Below are 15,696 nucleotides of genomic sequence, written 5' to 3' on the forward strand. Positions count from 1 at the left end.
TGGAATTGAGTTGAGTTTCTCGATTAGTTGGGTTCAAGTTGAATATTAAAATTTAAAAAGATCGTCATACGGTTTATGTGCACCAACTTGGGCCAGCCCAGTTACCAAAGCCCATCCTCTAACTTTCATCTCTTTCCTTATTTATTTTTAATTTCAAATCAAGATCAGACGTGAATCAATTCTATGTTGGGTGTGTTAGACGAACACGACTCTCCACAATCGTATGATATTGTCCACTTTGAGCATAAGCTCTCATGACTTTGCTTTGGCTTCCCCAAAATGCCTCATTCCAATGGAGTTAGTATTCCTCACTTATAAACTCATAATCATTCCTTAAATTAGTCGATGTGGGACTTCCGTCATCCAACAGGGTGAACTCTTGAAAATTTTCCTAAAATGCATTTGAGTAGGGACAAAGTATCCTGGAATGACTCATGTTGGTCTGTGGGGATAGACTTCACTCTTAGACATGAAGAGTAAGTAATGTGAGCATGTCGCAGAGGATGTAGGAGAATGTTGGGACATCAAGTGTCATTAGAAACGGGGAGTAGCTAGCGTGACTATGTCGCCCTAGATGCAAGGAAATGTTGGGGTCATCATGTGTAAAATTCAGATTCCAAATCCTATGCGTGAATCGTTACAGGAAAATGATGGGACCATCATGTGCAGAATCCAAATTTCATGAATCAGTTAGAAATTTGACTTCTTCACTAGTTTTATTAAATTTATTAAAAAAAAAAATCGATGTAGAGAAAATTAAGATTCACGTCATACGTTCATACGAAACTTATGGAGATACGATAAGAAATGAGGAAGAAATTGGAAACCATAATTTTGAGCTAAAAAAAAAAAATGTAGAAGAGAATAGAGGCACCACCGGAAGAAAGGGGAAGGAAAGGATCATAGTCTTTCAATGAACATGAAAGCGACTTCTTAGAGGGTAGGCTTTGCGTGATCCTATTGCATCGCTATTTTGTGATTTTTTTTTTCTTTTTTTAACTATATATTCATCATGATATATTGTTTTATAATAATTAATAAAGGGAAATAAAAATTTATTAAATGTATAACAAAACTAGAAATATTCATCGAATTCGTGTAGATTCACTCCGAACAGAGTGGAAAATCACCGTTCACCAGGGGTATGGGAGAGGGAGAGTTTTCTACTTGTTGACTAAATGAGGATAATTATATTTCTCGTCCCCTATATCCTCCCCAATTATTTATTTATTATTACTATTATTATTATAAATTTTTACAAGATTATTAAAATTCTACATTAAAATATTAAAATTGATTTTTTTTTAATTTTAGAAATTAGGTTATATTTTTCTTATGAAATATTATTGCTTTTATTAGGATATTTTATACAATTTTCTTTAAATATTTATATCGAGAATTATCGAGGTGATGATAGAGAATTCGGGCGAGGACGGGGTATGTTCCATGTCCATGATCCTATTTAATCAAAAAAAAAAAAAAAAAAAAAATCCCTATTTCCTTCCTCATTCTTCACTTACATAAGTATGATGGGTTAAATGGACATCTCTATATAATTATTGTGGTTTAGAATAAATTAAAAAACAACAAAAAAAAAAACAGAGACATTTTGGAAAACTCGATTCTCGAGATTAAAAATAGGTGACAGTAATGGAAATGAGAAGAGTTTACTCGTACCTGTAACAGCCCAAACTCATCCCTAGTAGATAGTGTCCGTTTTTCCGGTTATGAATCATCGTCAACTTCACGGTTTCAAAACCGTCTGCTGGAGAGAGGTTTCCACACCTTTAACCCAAAAGTTGTATTCATGTAGCAACAAAAAGAAAATAAAGTTACCATTAACCCTTCATTTTCTCAACTAAATAATTCTTACTTTTTGTTCTAAGGAAGGGAAGTTGAGTATTTTAGGGGTTTTTGTTCTCTCTCTTTCCCACATGTATAGCACATGCACAAGGACAAGGGGTATATGAGAAAGACAAAGGCGAGTTAGAGGTATAAAATGGTGGGTGAAGTGAGGCCTTTTGGGATCACAATTTGACCTTAAAGCTCTACCTTTGGTATTTGTAGTGATGGGAAGGCAGCCTTGCTGTGACAAACTTGGTGTCAAGAAGGGCCCATGGACTGCTGAAGAAGACAACAAGCTCTTCACCTTCATTCTCTCCTACGGCCCTTGCTGCTGGAGGGCTGTCCCCAAGCTTGCTGGCCTCCGTCGCTGCGGCAAGAGCTGTCGTCTCCGATGGACCAATTACCTCCGACCCGACTTGAAGCGCGGTCTCCTCGATGAAGCTGAAGAACAATTAGTCATCGACCTGCATGCTCGCCTTGGCAACAGGTAGCTCAACAATAACTCACACCATGAGTATCATTTTTTGCTTAATCATGAATAATTTTCTGTCTCAGATGGTCAAAGATTGCGGCGGGATTACCGGGAAGAACAGACAACGAGATCAAGAATTATTGGAACACCCACATCAAGAAGAAGCTCATCAAGATGGGGATAGATCCTGTTACACACCAGCCTTTGCAGAAGCCACAGACAGAGAGCAGCAGCCAAGGAAGCTCCACTGATTCCTCCTCAGCCGCCATATCTCCATTATCAGAACCTAATTTCCCTGCAAAAGATCAGCCATTAACAAGCCAAATTTGGATGGAGGCTCTTCAAGATGCTTCATGGTCCAATTTCTCAACATGGGGCACTGAATCCTACACTGATTTTGGACCACATTCCTCAGAGGATAGCTTGAATCAGTTGCTGGATTACTACAAGGACCTTGGAGACAAGGATTGTGAGTTGGGTTCTTCTGGGAATTTTAACAAACAGTTGGCGGGCATGGGAGAAAAAGACTGAAAAACACCCCAGCGATTCAGTTCATTCTCATCCTACTCTAATTTCTAGCTTCTATTTTGGAATTGAACATGAGAAATCAAACTCTACAGAAAGATGCGAAACTTTACAAGAACATTGTTGCTAAGAAAATGTTTGCGCAGAAAGATATGAGATTCAGAAATGTAAATGCGATCAAAAGATCCTTCAATGAAATAAACAACGCAAAGAAATGGAAATTGAGTACCAAATTTTGTGGTTAGTAATACCATTTCCCCTCCGCATATCCCATCGACAAGAAGATGAATAGCCATGGCTACAACTACGACATGGTTTAGGCTCCCATTGGAAGCAGCGACGGAGGATAAATATACCAAATGACCCCAATCCTTAATATTCTAAACCCTAAACCCTTTTATATTTTAAGTTTGTGTCTAATAAGTTCTTAAACTTTTAATCAGATATCCATGTTGTTCTGAACACAAATGGGTAACACGGTCATGTCGTAGAGGTGTAGAGGAATGTCGGGATCATCAAGTACTGAATTTTTATTTGAATCATGGACATATTCGTTGCTAGCCCGAACGGGCAAAATGTAAGACCCTCTTAGCCAAGATGTGTAAAAGTCAATAATAGCCTTGGTAATTACATCAACCTAAGGGCAAAATAGGTAATAAGACATGAAGATGTTGGTTGACTTTGTAAGGGTAAATTGTTTTTGTGTGCATGGTAGGAAGATTGGACACACCAAAGATAGTTGTTGGGGAACATTAACTCAATGTTTTGGCCTATTTTAAAACACATAACCTAGCTTGTCTATAAGATCGAGAAGAGTTTCGAGTCTTTTGTAAAGTGATTCGCGGGTCCTTTTTTTAGATAGGACAGTGAAAAAAATAATTATTGAGTGACGGTAAAGGTTTGTATTTTTTCTCTGAAATTTTCTTAAAACCTGCACTGATAGTCGAGAATTTGGTGTAGTCCTAAAAAACTGAACAAAATGTTGAATAAATAGTCTACGAGGGTTATTTAACTCTAAAAATTAATTTTTTTAGAAAGTAAATACAAGTTTAATCCGTTAAGTTTTGAATGTTTTGTGCATAAGTTTGGAGAAATAACTTAAATGCCACCCATATAAAGCCATATTTTAAGGTATAAGACAAATTTCAACCGAAAGCGGATTATCAGGGAAAATGCTAGTCATGTGACTTCATTCGTAAGGCCGAATATATACATTGCATGTATGTGTGTAATGCCTTATGTTCAGAATTCGGATTCAGAGTCTCGACATTTCGTTGCATCCCGTGTAACATGCCTATATTAGCTACTTATTTTGAACGGGATCCAAAAATGAATGACTAACCTTATAGACCAACACAAATTCTTATAATATATTTTGTTTTTACTCACATGTTTCTTAGAACGAAAAGAAAAAAAAAATGCTAAAAGAACTCGTGCTAGTTTGTAGAGATAATCCTCCTTGAATTATACGATGATTTTTGTTCCTAAACATTTTAATACTCATTTGCAAATTTAAATTTAATTTAATGCAAATTTAATTTAATGCAAATTGATGACTATATTTTATAAATGTTAGTGAATGAAGTGTCATAAGAATATTTCGATAAAATAAAAATGAAATGACCAAAATGGACAAAAGTTGAAAGTATAAACATAAAAATGAATATTTTAAAATTATAGGGATAAAATTGAACTAAAATCGAAAGTAGTATGAACGGTTTTAAAAAGGTTCCAGAAGCCGACACAATTGTGAGATTGGACGATTTGTCTATCATACCATTTATGGATTTACGTTAGCGAGTGGATGCAGGCATGTCTAGCGGTTATGGTGAAGATAAGATAGACATGTTTTTAAGGAGTCGTTTGGTATTTCTCGTTTTTAAGATACGTAAGCGTTCCTATTTTTTGTTTTTTTGTTCTACTTTTTCCAAAAACATAAATAAAAGTATTACTTAAAGTTTTTGAATATTTAATTTTAAAATTTTAATTTCATATAAATGTTACCATTTTAATTTAAAATTTCAGAAAACAAGAGACAGGTGATTACCAAAATGTTTTTTTTTTTTTTTTTTTCTTCCTTTCAAAAAAGTGAAAGAAAAAAAAACAAGAAACAATGGCTAAATACCTTCCATGTTAGAATAGCCTCAATTGCTTTGTTACCTATTCCGTAAGTAACGGTAGCAGATTTTTAGTACATCATATTCATACATTTACGGTTCATGTAATGATATTATTACTCTTGAAAGATGTTTTCCGTACATCGCATTTGATACCAAATAAAGCAAATATTGGTTTTCATTCTCTACATATGAACCGGAGGGCAGTAAGGTAGGGTATATGTGAGATTCCATATTGGTTGACGAAGGAAACAAAACATTCTTTGGTGTGGAAAACTCTCTCTAGTAGACGCGTTTTAAAACCTTGAAGCTAACAGTGTACGTAACGGGCCAAAGCGGACAATATCTGTTAGCGATGAGTTTGGACTATTAGAAATGATATTAGAGCTAGACATCGGGCGGTGTGCCAGCGAGGACGCTGGACCCCCCAAGGGGAAGGGGGGTGGATTGTGAAATCCCACATCGATTGGAGAGGGAACAAAACATTCCTTACAAGAGTAGAAACTTTTCCCTAGCAAATACATTTCAAAACTATGAAACTGATGACAATATGTAATCGGCTAAAGCAGACAATATCGAGGTTGGTATCACCCAGCATATGATAAAGTATAATATGCAATGAATGAATGTAAACGGTAGAACTTCTCATGCATTACCTATACACTTATCCACAATTCCAGAAACTGATTATCAACAGTCCATTGAACAATATCCTTCAAACAAACAGCATATTGAGAAAATGCAGCATTTTCAAAGTCTTAAAGGGTTCAGAAAACTCTGTACAGAGTTGAATTTTAGTACTTTACAGAACATATTCAGAGATCCACATGAGTCATGAAAATACATCTCCCTAATTTACACTAGAACATATATTTACACAATTCTGAGAATGAACTATTACTATGCTTTTAATGTACATATTACCTGACAGTAATAATACAAGAGGGTTAAATACCTCACTAGAGCTGCGCTAAGCAATAAAACAAAACAAGCTTAAAAGTGATGCCAAGTTTTCATTCTTACCAGTTGTTTGGAAGCAAAGGATGATGAAGCAGCCAAACTTGGTGTGAATTAGCTTCAAGGAATGGATGGCTTGGATACATCTGGTGAGTTTTGACTGCTCTTCACAACCAAGTCATAATTGATGGAAGCCAATTGTGATAAATTCTGCAGAAGAATGAAGTTTCTGCATCATTTGATGTCACTTTTGTTAGGAATCACGACTCTCCACAATGGTATGATATTGTCCACTTTAAGCATAAGCTATCATGGCTTTGCTTTGGGCTTCCCCAAAAGGCCTCATACCAATGGAGATAGTATTTATTCCTCACTTATATAAACCTATGATCTTCCACTAAATTAACCAACGTGGGACTCACTCCCAATAATCCTCAACAACTTTCAACCCAAGAGAATGGATGTCTATAATGATAGAAAATAAAATTTGTACAGAACTTATAATTTCTGAGAAATCATTTGGATTCATTTAATTATTATTCTCTGCTGTTTATGTACCTTAAAGAAGTCCATTTCCAACATTAGTGAGAATGTTGGATTCTTTATAAACCACAATTATTCTCTTCACCTCTTTGAATGAAATATACCATGCAAATATCTTCGATGGAAAAAGAAAAAAAATTCTAGGCCTAGTACGCCTTACCTTGAAAGAGAAATTGCTGAACGAATACTTCACAGAAAGGGCTGATGATGTACCGAAGTCAGCCAAACTGCCACATTCGTCTCCCTGTATCAATGACATCAAAACAATCAAACTGGAGGATATAACAATCTCAAAGACATAATGGATTTATATTGATTTCAACAATCAAACTGGGGGAGAGGAGTATGATTAAGAGATTCATACCACCATGTATGGTGTGCATCTTTTGATTCTTAAATGTTGATCCAGGGGTTTCAATATGAGTAAGTATCATTAGTTAAATATGACAACCGTGATACTTGGTTGCCACCAAACAAAGATGTGGATTTCTTTCTTAGATCGGGAGATCATCTTGGTGATAGATAGCCTAAACCTTACCATTAGTAATATGCTTTATTGACATTGTGGCAATTCTTATTGAGGATTCTTCCAATTAATAAATACCAGATATAGGGTAACAGAGATGATTCAGTTTATCAAAAGCATATGTCCAAGACAGGCAAACTAGCTTACATCTTCATCTTGTTGGTTACTAAGTGAACTACTGCTGCAAGTATCTGTCAAATCATGATCATCAAAGTCACTTCCACAGTTAAAATCCTCATCTTCTGGATTCCATACATAACGGCTCATGAAATAACTTGTATCCTGTGGCTCTGCTGATGGTATAAACATGGCCTGTTAAAAAAAAATACAATCTTCCTTTAAGGTTCATAAATCTATAAAGAATTAGGTCAACCAATTCTTTCGTGCAACAATGATGAATACCTTCTGCCTTGCAAGTGTATCCCAGTTAATATCTTTGAAGAAAAGATGCCGCTTGACCTGACAGAAGAAAACAGTTCCAATCTTTCGTTTCATTTAATAAATCATAATTACCTAGCAAAACTACTGTTTTTTGCAAGGAATTATACAATTACCTCTCCGGCTCCAGTAGCTCCCAGTCTTTGAACAGAATTTTCAGTCAGCAATCTGAAACATAGTGCATTGGCGTTCATGGATAACATAATACTTATAAAACAATTCTTTCGCAGTTTTAGTTGGAAAGAAACCAAAGAATTTTCTATATCATTTTCAATTCATCAAGATCAAAACTTCTCATTAGTATTCCTTATCTAAATTTTTCTATGAGTATTCTCGTAATAGTATTTGTAATGATTGGGAGGCTTTTTGTTAAGGTCTATCTTTAGTTTCCCTCTTTCTTTTTTCATTTCATCTTTATTAGTCTACACTTAGTAGACTTTGAATTCTTGTACTCTCTATTAGCTTTTCATACATTAATGAAAAGTTTGGTTTCTGGTTAAAAAAAAAAAAGAAGATAAAATCAAACAACCATTTGAGGCAGCAAATAAACTGAAAACTGTAAATTTTGATATGCTGTTATTACAGAAAAGGTTTCAATGAATCTTACTTGTCAATCAAATCATGGGCTTCATAACTCATCTCGTCTGGTATCTTGGGCCATGGTATGTCTCTATTAATGATATTATCAAAAATTTGCTGCAATGAAATAATAACTCCTTTGGTCAATCACAATGTTGGGCAGTTAACAAATGTATTACCAAGAAACAAGAGCTACAAAGCTCTGTATTAAATTTTCAAATCCCAATCACACCAAACAGATACGCTATCAAATAGAGCGCGTAATATTGTGTGTTATTTCTACTTATTTTAGAAGCATTGATTTAGATACGCAAAAATTGACTCTCTTTTTAAGAACTGTCATGCAATCATCATATCAAATAGACCTTCCGGGAAAAAAAAAAAACGAAGTCCAGAAGGAACTTTTTCAGCACAAACACGATAACAATGGATTTATACAAGAATATAAGGGGAAAGATGTTAATTGCTCGACTGTTTAAGATCAGCACCTTCACAATGTAAAGCCGTTGGATGCGACCATTGGTATGTTTAACCAAGCTGGTCCATGATGCTAAGATTTAGCCGTTGGAGTTAGGTGGTTAGTTTGGCTTCATTTAGCTGCTTTATTATATAAATATTCATGGTTTAGGTTGTATGCATTCATTCCTAATTAACTTTAGCTTAGAAGAAAAATTACGCATTCAAAGAAATATGATCAGCCTTGTACACTGCATGTTAAGAATTCTAGTAGCAGATTCAACCTGTGGACTTTCTGCATTGAACGGCGGTAATCCTACAAGCATCTCGAAAAGGATTACACCAACAGACCACCAATCAGCAGTTACACCTGCAAGAAACAAGTAGACAAAAATAATATGATAAGGCTTCATTGAGAATAATTCAAGTTCTTGTACGCCGGATACTACGCCTATTGGTTACAAACCGTGTCCCATGCCTAGAAGTATCTCAGGGGCCAAATAGTCTGGAGTACCAACTACTGAATGCTTTTGTCTGTGTTCTCTTTTTGACAAAGATTGAGATGTTGGACCATTGTCTCCAAGTGAAGCAGTTCCATTGATTGATGGACCTGTGAAATCATCTGTACTATTGATAAGACCAATCTTGGAGAGCCCAAAATCTGTTAACTGTAACAAAAAGAAGAAGAGGTTTCTAAGAAATGACAAGCAAAAACAACTTCAACGTTTCTCAAGAAGTTCAAAACGAACTAAAAGAACATTATAAAAATGAGTGTACATGGATTCCACTTCCTATTAAAGAATCCAACAGTTTCTTCCTATAGCAGTCGTGTTCTTACTGCACTAGCCGTATAGTAATAATATCCCTTTTTTTAGTTATTTTCATTTTTCATCTATAGGAGGTTGCTGATCTTTCTCATTCCTTCATAATCTACAAAATCTAACTCTACCAAAAAGTTATATCATGTTGCAAGTCTAAATTAAAACATGATATAACCCCACATTCATATAAACAACCACTGCCTTATTCTTCAAAGATTCCTGGCAACTTAATTGAAGAATATATTCAGAAGCTTTTGCAGCAGCCACAAGCTAGATTGCAACTGAAAAACAGAGTTGAAGGATTGCAATTCTCCACGCCTTTTTTATTTCAACGAAACGCACTACGTTTAAAGGACAGATCTAGTAGAATCTTCTAAGCAAGGTATCTATTACTATCCTAAGGACCAAATGCCCGAGCGAAATGACGTTTGTAGCCTCATCTTTGAAATGGCTTTACTGAGAGAACTATTGGGAGGTTTTTCCTTATTCAAATGGAAGGTAATATAGGTTCTAGAGGAAACTGATAAGAACAAATGGATGAAATGAAGCAAACGAGATAAATATTATTAATAACTGACCATCAATTAATCACCAAGCACAAACAGCCTATTAAAGATTTAAAAACTCTCCCCAACTAACTAACAAAAAGCATTCCTACCAATTTTACACCTGCTTAATATATAGTCCCTACTGAAGGCCGATCAGAGACCTACCAAGAAAAATTTAGAATAAATCAGCCACTTCGATCTTCTCCAAGTTGGACGGTTTCCTTCAAGGTTCCAGCCCATGTTATTAGAATCCTTACAATCTGAATAAAAGCTCCTAAGAAAGTGCCACAAGGATCAGTCTAGGGAATTTTCTATAATTTTTGTAAGACCTGATAGAAACCTATCCAACCTTTTCCATTACGCACCTGCCTAAAATCCCCAAATAACTTCTCAATAGAATACGTGAGAAAGCTTTTCCTTCCAATGACAAAGAATACCTCCTAAAATTTGAACAACCTGGTATTTCAAATTTTGGAGTGGATAGTTTTAAGCTATGACATAAACAGAATTACTTTGCCTAAGATTCAACTTCATAACATAAGAATTTAACTGCTGCTAGTTCTTGACACTATTGCCATAAAAACTAACAGCAGGGACATAATGAATGTACTTTAACAACTTTGTTTCACGACGAATATTTCCACAAATCTATGGGATTGCCAAAAATTACAAAATATTGAGAAATAAAGGAAAACTGAAGCCCACACCTTAATGTGACCATCTTGACCAATCAATAAGTTATCTGGCTTTAAGTCTCTGTGAATCACATTTAAGGAGTGCAAATATTCCAAAGCAAGAACCTGAAAAGTATCAAGACATGCATTAACTAGTCGTTTTTTCGATGATGGTGATAATCATAGTAATAGTAGTAGTATAGAAAAAGGAAATAGAAAAGAAAAGGAAATATCATTTTCTTACAATTTCAGCGATATAAATTCGAGCCATATCTTCATCTAAGCACCCCAGGTTTCTCAGTAAGGAATAAATATCGCCACCATTTAAATATTCCATGACCAGATACAAATTTTCCCTACATGTGAAAGAGTAGAAAAAGCGGACCTGTTCATAACCACATTTACAAAAATGAGAAATTAACACATACAATGCTTCCTTAGAGGGAAATAAATTATTGAAACAACTAACCACAAAAGGGTTGCGAACTGAGATGAGGATATTACGTTCAGCCAAAATACTTTCAACTGCATTCTTGCGTATCATATCAGCCTTCTTTAAAACCTGAAGTATCATACAAACGGACTATTTACTTTAAAGTACAACAAAGATAATCTCCTCCATTCAAACTTAGAACACGCAGACGGCATACTAAGAAAAATATCCAATTTTAAGTTTAATAATACAAATTATTCCCCCATTGACTTTGGACTGCATATCTACTTGGTTCAATATCATTTTAACATGTGCAAAGAGATAAAAGAAAACAAAAGATAAATAATTATATATATGCTATCATGTCAGACATATAATCTAACATCACTATAAATGCCTTAGAAACCGAAAAGGGTGACAACATAGATAGATTTCATTAGTGACTAGTATAGAACCCACTCTTAAAAAATAAGAGTTTTCTTTTTCGGTAAGTAACATAAAAAATATATATAACAGTTTTTAGACTCAAATAATTCATTTAACAAGTTGATAACTAGAAACAATTATAAGTAGGCACAAAAAGTATGTAGACAAAATTATCGTTACTCTTTAAGTTTACAGTATACAATTTTTTAAGATATAAAATAATGTGAGCATATTTTATTTTTAAATTGTTGCATATAAAATGCAAATGAAACCACGATAATTAAAAATTAAAATTGTGAGCAGTTTTAAATTAAAAAACATCAGAAAAGCATTTTTTTTAAAATGACTACGAAAAACAATTTTCATAAGCACACGTAACCAGACAACTCAAACTTTACCCATAATGAGCCTAGTTTGGCATAGCATGAAAACCCAGTATAATACTGATATCAGCATGTATTTCATCATGTTAGTTATGTTGATGTCATATTTATTATGAAGCTTCTGGAGGAAGTTGTGATGAATAGTTTATAAGGAAGTTGTCATGAATAGTTTATAAGGAAAGTAGATGAGTAGTTGCTTCTAGAGGGGGTGTAAATTCCGTTCTTCATGTGTCATCCATCTCACCGTTATTGGAACACTAACCTTTATTGCAAACAAGTCTCCAGTTGCTCGTTTTCTGGCAAGGAAAACTCGACCATATGCACCTCTACTGATTGGTTTAATTATTTCAAAATCTTCAATTGATGTTCGATCTTTTGAACATGTGTTAACAGGACTTGCACGTAAACTACGAACAGCATCATCTTCCACTGAACTCTCTTCATCCACGATTCCATTTGAAGAGTCTACTTTATCATCTTCTATTTGCCCACAAAGTTGTACATATTTTTCCCTGTAAATGCAGAAATATCAGGATGTAACCATAGAAATAGATGTGAGTAATATCAATTACTGGAGGAAAAAAGAAGGATGCAGAGTAGGTCGTACTAATGCAAGAATAAAATAAAAATGTAGCATGCTGACAGAGTTTTTATCTTTCCACAAAATAATATATTGTACAGCAATTGAATTGTGAAACAAGCCAGTCGACTCACTGCAAGAGCTTCTCTATGCGCCTTCCAAAAGTCTCCACGACAAGAGCATCCACCTTCCTATCCTGGATTGCATATTTAAGGTCTTCTAATCGATCAAGCATAGACTCCAATGCACCATAGCCAGAGTTGTTAACGTTTGCAATGGAACGAACAATATCCAATAATTTGTAAATCTGTTATTCCACATACATGTTATTTGAGACATTTAACATGAATGAGTTCTTGGAAAATTCTTTTTACAAACTAAGAAAGACTAGAAGTACTTATTCATATTTTATGCAAATCCCAAAATAATACCTTCAAAGCTCAACAGAATCAAAGGACAAATAGGATGTTGCCATGATATACGGAAAACACTACCTGCTGATAATTTTCAAGTTCAGATATTGTTCTTCGCCCATGCAACGCCAACTCAATCTGGCTGGATCTGGGTGTTAAAAGAGGTGATCTTGGTGTTAGAGTTCCAGCTGACATTGATTTTGTACTGTGTTCTGGTGTGAAATTAAATGGTCGATTGTATGATGGATCAGGAAAAGTATCCTGACTTTCCATACAAAAAGAGTTGCCAGTAACAGGGAGGGAATCAAGCAAATCCTCTGAGTTTTGACAATACAAATTGATTCCTTTAGATGATAACTCAAAAAAATCTTCTTGCATACTTGATGTAGAAACCTTAACAGTATCAAAATTTCCACAGGAAACATTGCTACTTCTCGGTGTACTTTTAGGCGTCCAAGACTCTAGTATTTTTTCAAGAGCTGTAGCAACCCGTGCAAGGCGCTCGTTCACAGTTAAACCTTTCAAATCACACCTATCGGCAATCGTACATATTCGAGAATGCTCCTCAACATGAATGGTAGGAATTTCAACCTCACAAATCCGACAAATCATCAGATTCTCAAAAGTAGCATTTTGATAACCCCATATTCCCCAAGATAATTTTTGTTCTTTAGGAGGTGCTTCAGAATGCGCAATAGGAATAGATGGGGTATCTAAATGATTGATGCTCCCAGTCTTAGCTTCATGTACATGCAACATTTCAAGTTTATCCTTAGAAGGTGTTCCAGTAGAGTCAGAGTCTTTCCGGTTCTTGGCAACTGCTGATGGTAGCTTTTTCCAGGATGACATCCTATATGTGCTTGTGGATGAGTCAATACTTATCGCAGAGTCCAGATCAACATTTCCAGCACTACTACTAAAACTTGGACCTGAATGGTGCTTCACCATGCGACTGGCTTGATCCTTCCCAACCAACTTCAGCTGCTGCTCAATATCTTCTTTTGTAGTCAATGGATCGCCAACGTCGAGTTGTTCGAGCTTCCTAATTTTCTCTGGATAAATTCCTGGATCATTAAGTTGATGAAGACCCAAAATGTGCTCATTTTCATAACCACTTTCCTTTCTAAACTGAATAAGCCTAGTACATCGTGTCAAGATGAAAAGAAGGCGGGTATGGGCTTGCTTAAGAACCCCTAATGGCAGCTCCTGCCGCCGGTCGTCTAGATTTTGGACAATCCCTTCACCTTTCGCCCAAAAATCAGTAGGTGACATTGTTGCACATTTCCGAGCAACCACCAATAGGTCCTCCAAACCTTCTCTTATTTCAGGCAGAGACCGGTCTGTCTTTTCAAGTGTATCTACCAGATCTCCAGCAAAAATACCCAGTTCGTAATTAACATCATCCTTCAATCTGTCAAATTTGGCTCTGATAGCCACCATGATCTCCTGAAAATTAAAGCAAGCAACAGGTAGCTTCGTTCAACATAGCTGGAGAGAAAGAGAACAGCCATTACCACAAAGGTGAAATAGAAGGAAGAACATACTTCCAGATATCCAAAGGCCCGAGGCTTCCAAACTGGAAAAGGGCGAACTCCCTTGGAATTAAGCTCGTGAGAGAAGCTTTTGATATCCAGAGTTCTCTTCTTTTTTCCACTAGTAACACGCAGTATGGCACGGAATCGTGGAGACTGAATTTCCTTTCCAAACGCTACATGATTAACCTAATCAAGAACAGCCATCGATGAACTACATTACGTAACCAATCTACTCCATCAGCGGTACGGATTTTACAACGCACAAACTCAGATACAGATACAACTAGAGGTAGAAGAAAAGCAAGTGTAAATCATTACCTCAAAATCATGATTCAGAGCTGTTGGATATCTAAACGATTTCGATTGACTCCACAGAACTTTTTTCCCTAACGAAACATGAATAAATTTTACAAAACAATAACAATCCTCACACTTACATAACCACGCACCAAAACAGAGCCAAGAGAAAAACAAAAGAAAACACATGCATCACACATTCTACATACCATGATCAGTGGAGGAATGTTTTGGCTCGGACTCGGTCCCAGCGGTGGCATTAGTCCTGGAAGTTTCTCCCAAATCGGAGGGCATGCCAGCGGCCAAGGTCCGTTGCGGCAAAGGACCAGACCGCGTCCGAATGTGGTTCAAACCGAGAGAGGAGGCCATAATGATGGAGGAATCGTCAGGTTCATAAGGAAAATCCTCGTCAAGGTCATAATCTTCATCGGAATCGGAGTCTCTGGCATTGGATATGGAATCGCGGAGAAGAGGAATGGCGGGGATCTTGCGGAGCTTGGCGACAGAGGAGGATGAATCATGATCGGAAGGAGGTGGTTCGGACATAGAGGAGAGGTGGCCGGAGAGAAGGAGTTTTTCCGGTGACGGTTTGTTGAAGATTGAGGAATTGTGGCATTGGGAGAGGAGAGCGGTTGACTGAGAGAGAGGAATTTTCGCGGGAAGAAGAAGCCGTAAGATTAAGACACGTGGAAGAGGATGAATCAACTCCGTTAAGATCTTGTGTTGCTTTTTTTAATGCCTTTTCAGTTTTAAAATATGCTTCCCGCTAAGTGACGGATTGATCGTTGCCGTCTTCACCCGCTTATTCAAATTTCAGCTACAAAATTAAATCAATAAAATACATTTAATTCTTAAAATTTAGTGAAAAATAATTATAAAAAAATTAAAATAACTCGAATTTTCAATAAGTATTTAAAAAATATCGTTAAATAATAAATATTCTTTAATTTTTTAAAAAATCAAAAATACTTTTATATGGGTTTATTAAAACTTTTAAAAATTTAAGAATATTCGTTAAACAAAACTAAGGTTTAGGAATATTTTTATTAATTTAGTTTTTTTATTGTTTAAAAAAATTATAAATAATCCGATCAGAGTTAGCAACCATAGGGTTCCATCCATTCGCAC

At 35.7% G+C, this 15,696-nt stretch overlaps 2 protein-coding genes across 2 annotated transcripts; one reads left to right on the forward strand and one right to left on the reverse strand.

Annotated features, from left to right (window-relative positions):
* Positions 1-1,791: 1,791 nt before the first annotated feature.
* LOC111808952 (MYB-like transcription factor ODO1) lies at positions 1,792-2,854 on the forward strand. The gene is made up of 2 exons (XM_023695205.2): positions 1,792-2,332; positions 2,401-2,854. Exons 1-2 carry the CDS (start codon positions 2,070-2,072, stop codon positions 2,846-2,848), a joined length of 711 nt encoding a protein of 236 aa, XP_023550973.2. The 5' UTR covers positions 1,792-2,069; the 3' UTR covers positions 2,849-2,854.
* A 2,871-nt stretch (positions 2,855-5,725) lies between these two features.
* Positions 5,726-15,170, reverse strand: LOC111809256 (putative serine/threonine protein kinase IRE). Its single transcript, XM_023695681.2, has 17 exons — positions 14,778-15,170; positions 14,590-14,657; positions 14,281-14,457; positions 12,818-14,182; positions 12,458-12,630; positions 12,006-12,255; positions 10,971-11,063; positions 10,746-10,886; positions 10,535-10,627; positions 8,925-9,126; positions 8,743-8,828; positions 8,031-8,119; positions 7,540-7,591; positions 7,388-7,444; positions 7,133-7,297; positions 6,620-6,703; positions 5,726-6,126 (listed from the first exon to the last, which is right to left on the reverse strand). Exons 1-17 carry the CDS (start codon positions 15,112-15,114, stop codon positions 6,037-6,039), a joined length of 3,522 nt encoding a protein of 1,173 aa, XP_023551449.2. The 5' UTR covers positions 15,115-15,170; the 3' UTR covers positions 5,726-6,036.
* Positions 15,171-15,696: the final 526 nt, after the last annotated feature.

The sequence above is a fragment of the Cucurbita pepo genome, chromosome 13 (genome assembly GCF_057944985.1).
Source record: "Cucurbita pepo subsp. pepo isolate OVF chromosome 13, ASM5794498v1, whole genome shotgun sequence".
Taxonomy (NCBI): Eukaryota; Viridiplantae; Streptophyta; class Magnoliopsida; order Cucurbitales; family Cucurbitaceae; genus Cucurbita; species Cucurbita pepo.

Bases quoted from the DNA above. Each gene is read 5' to 3' on its own strand.
- LOC111808952 (XM_023695205.2), top strand. From the start codon at position 2,070: ATGGGAAGGCAGCCTTGCTGTGACAAACTTGGTGTCAAGAAGGGCCCA. The intron at 2,333-2,400 runs GTAGCTCAACAA...TTTCTGTCTCAG, and splicing joins CATGCTCGCCTTGGCAACAG to ATGGTCAAAGATTGCGGCGG.
- LOC111809256 (XM_023695681.2), bottom strand. From the start codon at position 15,114: ATGTCCGAACCACCTCCTTCCGATCATGATTCATCCTCCTCTGTCGCC. The intron at 14,658-14,777 runs GTATGTAGAATG...ATGTTTCGTTAG, and splicing joins ACATTCCTCCACTGATCATG to GGAAAAAAGTTCTGTGGAGT. The intron at 7,445-7,539 runs GTAATTGTATAA...TTCTTCTGTCAG, and splicing joins GAGCTACTGGAGCCGGAGAG to GTCAAGCGGCATCTTTTCTT.